At 48.4% G+C, this 10,256-nt stretch overlaps 1 protein-coding gene across 6 annotated transcripts in view; it reads left to right on the forward strand.

The window, feature by feature from the left end:
• The window catches only part of dgkh (diacylglycerol kinase, eta), a 51,476-nt gene that overhangs the window by 12,495 nt on the left and 28,725 nt on the right, over nucleotides 1-10,256 (forward strand). For all 6 annotated transcript variants that reach the window (XM_056580477.1, XM_056580476.1, XM_056580479.1 and 3 more), the window contains 2 exons: nucleotides 1,528-1,608; nucleotides 8,695-8,799. In XM_056580477.1, coding sequence (XP_056436452.1) covers nucleotides 1,528-1,608; nucleotides 8,695-8,799 — 186 coding nt within the window. The remainder of the gene's footprint in view (nucleotides 1-1,527; nucleotides 1,609-8,694; nucleotides 8,800-10,256) is intronic.

Below are 10,256 nucleotides of genomic sequence, written 5' to 3' on the forward strand. Positions count from 1 at the left end.
TACAGCTACCCTCAGGACCAGTGTGTGTGTGTGTGTGTGTAGGTGGGTAGGGGGTTGGGGCTGGGGGGTGTCATGTTGAGTGAGAGAGGAGGGAGAGGGAGTGTGTCACACTCCAACCGCAACTTAGGATGTACCACACATACACGCACACACACACACACACAGAGACACACGCACACACAAAAACACGCATACACACACACACACACACTCATACACGTGACACCAAGGCATAGCAACAAGAGTACCATAATGGCAGAGTGGGCGGTGTGTAGCTGTTGTATTGGCACACCACTTGTTCTAGGCACACAAAGACACACACACACGCACGCGCACACCCACGCGCACACGCACGCGCGCGCGCGTGCACACACACATGCACCAAAATAAACTGGATGGCATCCCTCAACAAACCCCTGGAGAGTGTGTGTTAAAAAGTATCGTTCGCCCCCCCCCCTCCTTATTGCAAACTCACATACTCTCACGTGCACACACACACGCACGCACGCACGCACGCACGCACACACACACACACACACACACACACACACACACACACACACACACACACACACACACACACACACACACACACACACACACACACACACACACACACACACACACACACACACACACACATCCAGAGCTGACATTCCCCTAGCAGTAGTTTGCTGGCCTCTGGCTCTGTAAGAGCACAGCTGTGTTCCTCGTAGTGAAGCGGTGCTCAGATCTCCGCTAGCCCATCTTGTTCAGACGCTTACAGTCTCTGCTAGCCTGTCCTTCTGCAAATCTTTCTGTCAGTCTGCCTGAATGTCTGTCCGACCGTCTGACTATCGTGCAATTGTTGCATTTTGTAGGACTTTGAGGTGTTCTCCTCCACCTTATTGTCGAGACGAGTCTGTCCCTCTATTAACTCTCACCCCTGTTATGCTACAAACCAGGTCCACACAAAATGAAGGAATACCTTTAAGGTTATGCTACTGTGAGGATAGGCCATGTTTCCCTGTGGTTGTTGAAAAGGGAGGAGTTAGATGGCTGAGAACACCCTAACATGGTTAAGACAAACCACTTAGATGTTTGAATTAAAATGCTTCTTTGTGTCAAATATAATGTTTGGAATAGGGTCTATGGTCACATTATGCATGTTTTGATTCATGTTTTATTATTAATAATAACAATGGCAATACTTATACTTATACTAGCAGTCCATATTTGTACAATGGTGCTCTTACACATATTATTTTACCAAGGAAAATATTGAACTGCTATTGTGTTACTGTTTAGACTGCTACCTTAGTGTTTAATCCATTCATGTAAGACATTCCCTTCTGTGTATCGGAGTGCCGCTTTGCTACGGTCGTAAATGAATAGCACATCCTTCATCCTGCCTGCGTCCGGCTGTAGTCTAAGTTAAGACGTAGAATTAATGGTGTCACCTCACCGTTACATAAGAGGGAATGTTTTCACAATATTATCCTGTTGCCCTTCTTGATTCTCCTTTCTTTCCACTCCTCCCCTCCGCAGTCCCTCATCTTCGACGAGGTGGACCTATCGGATGCCAGCGTTGCAGAGTCCAGCACAAAGAATGTCAACAACAGCTTCACGGTGAGCGCTTGTTATGGTTACAACCCGTGTGTACAGGTTGGCTGGCCAACCCGAGCACAATGAAGAGGGGGCCCACCCCTGGCCGAAATAGGCTCGCAACAACACGCTGGTCTCGTGTGTGTTAAGTTGATCTAAGGTCAAATTATACAATGCATGCTCTCGCTCACGACACATGTTCTCCAAGCTCTCCTTCTCTAATCCCTTCATCACAGTACCACCATACTATCTAGTCATTTAGCAGATGCTTTTAGCCACTTATTTATCATCTGATACATTACATTAACGTGCAGGTGGACTACTAGATTGCATACATTTGTATTGGAAGCCGGAACCTTCGGGCTGGGGTTCCCCCTTTCCCAGCCAAGCGTCAGTTGCTTTTCCCTCTGACTTCCCCAATGCCGCATCTATAGGGAGACGGCAGAAGATGTTGCCATGAATGGATGCATTCTGGGGAAAAACTGATGAAGTGGGTGGCTGGATAGTGTGTGTGTTTGTGTGTGTGTGTGTGTATGTGTGTGTGTGTGTGTGTGTGTGTGTGTGTGTGTGTGTGTGTGTGTGTGTGTGTGTGTGTGTGTGTTTTGGACGTGGAGTGGGTAGCACACTTTGAGTGTCATTTGTGTGGATGCGAGGAGACAAAGCAGCAATGAGAAGCAGGGGGCTTGTCCAGGCTAAAAATTGCCGTCCACTCCCCTGGCCAGCTATAAAAAGACTGGAGGAGGAGGAGGGGGCTGCAGGAGAACAGGGCCCAGAGGAGAGTGTGAGGCTATTTATAGCAGCGCCTTCAGCGCATCCCTGAACACTGCGCCTAGGATATCATGAATGCTTCCATATTTATAAATGGGATTAGGTTTGCTTTTGTGTGTGTGGGAGTGTGCATGTGTGTGTGTGCGTGCATGTGTGTGTGAATGTGTGTGTGTGTGTGTGTGTGTGTGTGTGTGTGTGTGTGTGTGTGTGTGTGTGTGTGTGTGTGTGTGTGTGTGTGTGTGTGTGTGTGTGTGTGTGTGTGTGTTTTTGTGTGTGATCCTGTGCTGGTGTTCCAGGCACATGGGCATCCACATGCAGTGTTCTTCTTCTTCTGCCTGGTGTGTGTGTGTGGGGGTCTGTGTGTGTGTGTGTGTGTGTGTGTGTGTGTGTGTGTGTGTGTGTGTGTGTGTGTGTGTGTGTGTGTGTGTGTGTGTGTGTGTGTGTGTGTGTGTGTGTGTGTGTGTGTGTGTATGCGCGTGCATGGTGCATGAAGTCATGTTGATGTTGAGTTCAAAATGCATGATGAAAGAAAGAGTTTGAAGGATATAGAGATGGAGAAAGGGAAAATACAGATGGAGAGAGATGGGGAAGAGATTGAGAGAGATGGGGAGATGGTGTGAAACAGATTGAGAGAGATGGGGAGATGGTGTGATACAGAGATGGAGAGAGATGTTGAGATGGTGTGATACAGAGATGGAGAGGGATGGGGAGATGGTGTGATACAGATATGCAGAGAGAGATGGGGAGATGGTGTGATTACAGAGATGGCGAGAGAGATAGGGAGAGAGTGAGGATTGTAGGGCTTTACAATACGTTCTGGAGTAGGAGACGGGTGGACGAGGGAGGACAGGGGTTCAAGAAGACAAGAGGCAAATTAGGCGGCGACTGAGGGACAAAGAGGGAAGAGAGAGAGGAAGCGAGAGGAGAAGAGAGACGTGTTGAGATTAATTTAGCCTGACACTGGGCGGCGGGAGCCCAGATGACAGCAGAGTCACGGGCCAGAGAACTGCTCAAGAGAACAACAGAGGCACGGAATCACACCGTGGAGAAAATAGAGAACCAGAGAAACAGTAGCCTGACACATCAGGCAGAGCGGCAGAGGAAACCCTAAAGTGATGTCACATGGCGCAGTGAAACACACACACACACACACACACACACACACACACACACACACACACACACACACACACACACACACACACACACACACACGGACACGGACACGGACACGCACACAAAGACACAGTCATACCTTTGTCTCCCAACTCAGATTGTGTGTGTGTGTGTGTGTGTGTGTGTGTGTGTGTGTGTGTGTGCGTGTGTGTGTTTGTGTGTGCAGATGTGATTTGAAGAGGAGTAGAGGTAGGGGGAGAGAGAAAGTCATGCTGGGTGGGGAGCGAGGGAGAGAAAGGTGGGAGGGGGGAGCAGGAGGCGAACGCGGGACAGAGAGGGATGAGGCGAGAGAGGCAGTACGAAACGGGGAAGGACGGCGGAGGAGAGGGACACTGCACTCTAACAGAAGGTAACGTGACATGACTTCCTATATAATCTGCCACGCTGTGCATGACGATTCACCTCAGCTGCAGTGAAGATGTGTCCTCTCTCTCTCTCTCTCTCTCTCTCTCTCTCTCTCTCTCTCTCTCTCTCTCTCTCTCTCACTCTCTCACTCTCTCACTCTCTCACTCTCTCACTCTCTCACTCTCTCAATCTCACCATTTCTCTATCAGGCTCGCTCGTTCTCTCTGTCATTCTCTCTATCTCGCTCGCTCTGTTGCGTGCATGCTCATGCAATCTCTCCCTCTCTCTCATTTTCTCACTTTCTCTCGCTCTAATGATCAAGCACACGGCCGTGCCCACAGACAGAGGCGAGACCGGGTTTCAGTGGACAGCCTTTCCGACTGTGATGGAGAGCGAGCCGCCTGAGAGAGAGAAAGAGAGAGAGAGAGCGAGAGAGAGAGAGGGGGAGAGAGTCAGGGGGACTGCTGCGCAGAAGGCATTGCAGGGCTAAGCTCTGGTCATAGGGGTAGAAGGGAAACACACAGGTTTGCCCTTGTGTCTGGCTACGACTGCTATGGTCTGTCTGGAGGCTGTTTTCAGTGTGTCTGTGTGTCTTGTCCGTGAAGGATGAGTGATGCTGAATTCCTTCACACAGGTTGGTGGTAGCCGTTGCGGCGGGCTCGATCGAATGAACTCGTTTTCTGCTGGCTGTTGGAAAATCAATTCCCAAGTGTTGAGCTACGCTCATCGTGTCTTGTTTGTGCCGTTGTCTGCGTTTTTGTGCTGTTGCGTTATCATGCGTCGTTTTGGTGTATGCGTTGCTCGTGTTTGTATGTTTGATGAATGTGTGTGTGTGTGTGTGTGTGTGTGTGTTTGTGGTTGTGTGTGTGTGTGTGGTGTGTATAAGAAGAGTCAAAAAATAGCTAAGTGTACACACGAATGCAACCGCCTGCTGCAGCCTGTGTTGATCAAGTCATTTAACCGTGTGAATCTGTGTGTATGTTTGATGTACATGCGCATGTGTACGTGCCTGTGTGTGCACATTCAGCGAGCCACTCTGCAATGAGGGAGTCTGTAAGTGTGCTTGTGTATATGTGTGTCTGTGTGTGTGTGTGTGTGTGTTTGAATACGGGGGTTATACACATTAGCGAAGTCCTCACACGATCCGGCTCATTAAACTCTATCTCACCCACTACGAAGGGCTCTCTCTCTCTCTCTCTCTCTCTCGCTCTCTCTCTCTCTCTCTCTCTCTCTCTCTCTCTCTCTCTCTCTCTCACTCTCTCTCTCTCTCTCTCTCTCTGTCTCTCTCTCTCTCTCTCTCTCTCTCTCTCTTTCTCTCTCTCTCTTTCTCTCTCTCTCTCTCTCTCTCATTCTCATTCTCGTCCTCTAGGTATTACTTTTTACTACCTAGATTGCTTGAGTCACATCCAGTTGTTGTGTTGTTTGCCATTGTTATTGTACGCAGGCTGCAGTGTCTACTGGCTCTTCTTAAGTACAAACAAACACACACACACACACACACACACACACACACACACACACACACACACACACACACACACACACACACACACACACACACACACACACACACACACACACACACACACACACACACACAGTAGCTTCTCCAACCCCCATTCAATGCACATTCATGAGTCCACCATGGAAGGCAACAGCCAGCTTGTGGGAAGAAGAAACCAACAATGAAACCGTCAACCCACTGGTTTCCAGATGACCTGCTCTTGCTCCTGAGCTTTAACAACATATTAGTCTGCTGAACAAACGTAAATTTAGTTGTTGTTGTTGTTGTTGACATGAAGCCTCACCCAAAACAATCCCTGGCACTGTTGACACAGGGCCGTGGTCTTTGTCATCCGTATACCAAATACAATCAGGCACACACAGGGACGACAGCGCTCAGTGCAACGTGTGACCTATAGCGTCCCATAGGTCAGGGCGTCCGTCAAGCCGGCTTTACCACCCTTGAGGGATGCCATGGGCTATTTAAAGAAACAGCAGTTCCTGTTTCCCCTGGCAACCAATCTGATCACTAGCCCGTCCGCAACATCCCACACACGCACACACGCACTCACGCACGCCCGCACGCACACACACACGGTCACTAAGAAATATGCATGCATAAAATACATACACTTGCTTACCAGCAGGATGATATTTTTTTGATATGCAATCCGCCAGTATTTATGGTTACCAGTTATTGCTTGTGTTCAATGCGCCCCGCCATACACAAAGCCACACTTACCGGTCCTTCATGCCGTTGCTGTTTGGTGAAACAGAGAGACATAGAGGTAGAGAATAGACTTGTCAAGTGAACAATATAATTGAAGATAGCAAGGAAAATCATCGACTCTTGGTGATGTTGTTGCACCAGCAAGGATCTTACATAACGCGAGACATGAATTATGCATGAGCTATAACACATTATATGCAGACATACATGTACACACACACGGGGAGAAAGAATTTTTGAAAAAATTGCCCAAAGAAATACCTACCTCATAATTTCAGGTGTATTTTTCTAGTAATTTAAATATATTTGTATTAAAATGATGTGTGTTTATATGAATATTAGCTAGCATGCATTGGAGCTGTTTTGAGAATAATAGATAGTTAGATAGTACCACACACACACACATACACAGGCTTTGTTGTACAAGAAGATGCACACCAGGGGGTGTGCATGTTTCTTTAAGTGGTGTGTCAACCAATATTGATTGGTTGCCGACAGCCTTAATCAGCCGATTGGTACATTAAAGTAGTGATTAACAGTGAAGGTGAGGGCTGAACTTGAACTCTGTGGTTTCCAAGGTTGACATAATATCATATATATATTATACAGACCTGCGTTTTAATTCTGAGAGCCAAGCAACATCATAATCTCCTGGGAGCTTGTGTGCGTGTGCTCTGGTCTGTGTTTGCATGCAGTTGTTAAAAATAAAGAATGTGTGTATGCGTGCTTGCAAGCATGTGTGTGCGTTTGTGAATGTGTGGGTGTGTGTGTGTGTGTGTGTGTGTGTGTGTGTGTGTGTGTGTGTGTGTGTGTGTGTGTGTCTGTGTGTGTGTGTGTGTGTGTGTGTGTGTATGTTTGTGCATGTGGGTTAAAAGGCGTTTAACTATTCAGCCAAGTAGGACAGCTGTATATTTATTTTCACCACATGCAACATTAATATAGCAAGAAAGTGGTCAGGTGTTCACAGTTCTCAAATCAGTTTGGCACTATAAATGTGTGAGGCTGTCAGCCCGCAGATGGCACAATGGTGTGTTATTCAAGGCTTATCATAAGAGGTGCAATACCAGCATTTATTTGATCTGCAATATTAGGCTCATCAACTCTTCTGACACCCCCCCCCACACACATATTTCCTCTGCCTTGAAAACTGTTCTCTGTGTTTTCCAATGGATCTATTATGCCCTCCTGTGCGCGTGTGTGTGTGTGTGTGTGTGTGTGTGTGTGTGTGTGTGTGTGTGTGTGTGTGTGTGTGTGTGTGTGTGTGTGTGTGTGTGTGTGTGTGTGTGTGTGTGTGTGTGTGTGTGTGTGTGCATCTGCGAGCTTGCCTGTGTGTGTTATTCTTTTTGGTCCTTCATTTTTATTTTTATTTTTTCTGTAGCCTGCTGGCAAAGCTTCTTCCTCAGGTGTGTGTGTGTCTCTGTGTGTGAACACCCCAATCTCAGTGTCTGCAGTCCTCTGCAGTGTCAGCGATGGGGATGACATGAGGGAGACCCAGTAATAGTTATAACACAAAAGAGAAAGCATCAGAGATAAAGGGAGCGAGAGAGAGGAAAATGAATGAATAATGAATGGAAACGTTGCGGAAGGGGTGCCCATGTCTGTAGGCTCACCTAGGGGTATACTGTCCTAAAAAATAAACACACACACACACACGAAGAAACACACAAACAGAGGAGTGGAGATGAGGGGAGATTCGAGGCGGGAGAGATGCTCTTAGCTTTAGCTGAGGCGTTTCGCCTGTCAGCACACATCTGCCTCAAAGCAGCAGCCCAGGCAGAGAGAGAGAGAGAGAGAGAGAGAGAGAGAGAGAGAGAGAGAGAGAGAGAGAGAGAGAGAGAGAGAGAGAGAGAGAGAGAGAGAGAGAGAGAGAGAGAGAGAGAGAGAGAGAGAGAGAGAGAGAGAGAGAGAGAGAGAGAGAGAGAGAGAGAGAGCAGGAGAAAGAGACAAATAGTGAGAAGAGAGCAATAGAGGGAGAAAGTGAGATAAAGAGTGGGAGAGAGAGGAGGCTAAAGCGAAAGACAGAGAGAAAGAGGGAGGGAGAGTGGGCTGGATAGAAAAATAAAAAATAAAATCCAGATTGAGAGAGGAGGATATAGGAGAGAGATGGATAGAGAGAGAGGAGGATATGGACAGAGCGAGAGAGAGACGGGGTGGGTGAGTGTTCATCAGGGACAGTCCAAGGCTCGAGGAGGTGTGATGGGACAGCAGGAGTGGGCCAATCAGAGAGTCACCCAGGGACCAGAGACTAAGATTGCATTGGGACGAGGAAGAAGAAAGAGAGCGCCGGGGATGAGAGAGAGCGAGGGAGGGCGTGAGGGAGGGAGGGCGTGAGGGAGGGAGGGAGGGAGGGGTGGCTGCTCATCCCTTCCTCCTTAAAGACAGAACCGATTGCTCACTCCGCTCAGTTGGCACCGCAGGCTGACAGAGAAGACCAAAAACTCCTTCGCTCGCTTCTTTTTTCTCTTGTTTTCCCGCCGAGCTCTCAAGCCCCCCCCCCCCCTAAATCAGCCCCCCCCCATCCCTCTCTCCTCCGTACCCGTCCACTCCTCCACCCATCACTCTCTCCGTCCCTCCCCCTCTGTGTGCAGGTGATCACCCCGTTCCGCAGGCTCATCCTCTGCGCGGAGAACAGGAAAGAGATGGAGGACTGGATTAGCTCGCTGAAGTCGGTCCAGTCCCGGGAGCATTACGAGGTAGGGGACCCCTGCCAGCACCACAATGGACACACACAACAGACACACACACAAAAGACACACACACAACAGACACACACAACAGACACACACGCTGAATCCCACTGTGTGCCACCGCGGCGTCGGAGATCGTGGCACGAGGCGTTCCGTCCTTCTTTTCTTTGTTTCGGTTGTTATTTCAGAGGCGTGTTGTAGACTGGGATCCTCCCAGCGGTGTTGTTATTTCAAGTTCGCTGAATCGAGGGGCATCAGGGGCGAGAGTGGGGAGAGTCTGATTTAACGGGCACATCTAGGCGGGCAGCAGTGGTTATGTTTATCCACAGCTGCCGAGTGGCGCAGTCACATTAACGCGCACGCAGGCACAACACACGCGCACACACACGCGCACGCACACGTGTTGTTAAAACACACCTTTTCTCCCTGGCCTTTCCTCCCCTTTTGTGATATCTTCTCGTTTATTTTATATATTTTTTCTATGTCTATGTATGTGGTATGTGTTCCTTTATATGCCTCTTTGCACCATGTACGGCACTTTGGCCAGTGAAAACTGTTTTTAAATGTGCCTTATAAATAAATTTTACTTACTTACTTACTTGTTGACGCAGCGGCACGCACCTGACAAGATGCTAACGAACTAAAGCAGACAGACACTTTGGAAAGGATGGCCGCTAACCCACCCTTTCTAGAATTTGGGGGAGCGAAAAGAAGGTTGGTGGGGCGGTGTCTGTCAAAACGATAATATGCAAGAATAATAATATGACAGCATTCAGCGCAAAAAACAAAGATTCAAGAACTTGTTGTCCATAAATATTTCATAAAAACAGCATGACTGTCTGCTTAAGTCTGACATTTACCACACACACACACACACACGCGCACACACACACACACACACGCACACACACACACACACACACACACACACACACACACACACACACACACACACACACACACACACACACACACACACACACACACGCGCGCACACACCCACACACACACACACACACACACACACACACACACACACACACATACACACACCCAAGGGATTCGAGATCTATTTTTACATGAAAAAGTGTAAGTGACGTAAGTATTTGTAATACGTATGTGCTGAGCTGGGCATCTGGTGACAGAGTTACGGCTAGGAGAGTGGCAGCGAGGCAGTGCAACACGTTCAGAGAGGCTTTGATTTAAGGGTGTTGAGGAGGGAGGGAAGGAGAGGGGGTCTTATATAAGAGACCCTGTTCCTGACAGCCCCCCCTTCGACTGCACTGCAATGCAGCAGCACCCCCCAATACTCACATACCACTTGTGTGTACACACACTAAGCCACACACAAAGACAGGCCCACGTAAACACACATACTCTAAAAGATGAACAAAAGTGGCTCACGTAATCCCCACTTTAGGTGGGTCAATACCAGATTCCAGGCAGCACGCGCGTGTTTGTGT

This window comes from Gadus chalcogrammus, chromosome 20 (assembly GCF_026213295.1).
Source record: "Gadus chalcogrammus isolate NIFS_2021 chromosome 20, NIFS_Gcha_1.0, whole genome shotgun sequence".
NCBI classification, from domain to species: Eukaryota; Metazoa; Chordata; class Actinopteri; order Gadiformes; family Gadidae; genus Gadus; species Gadus chalcogrammus.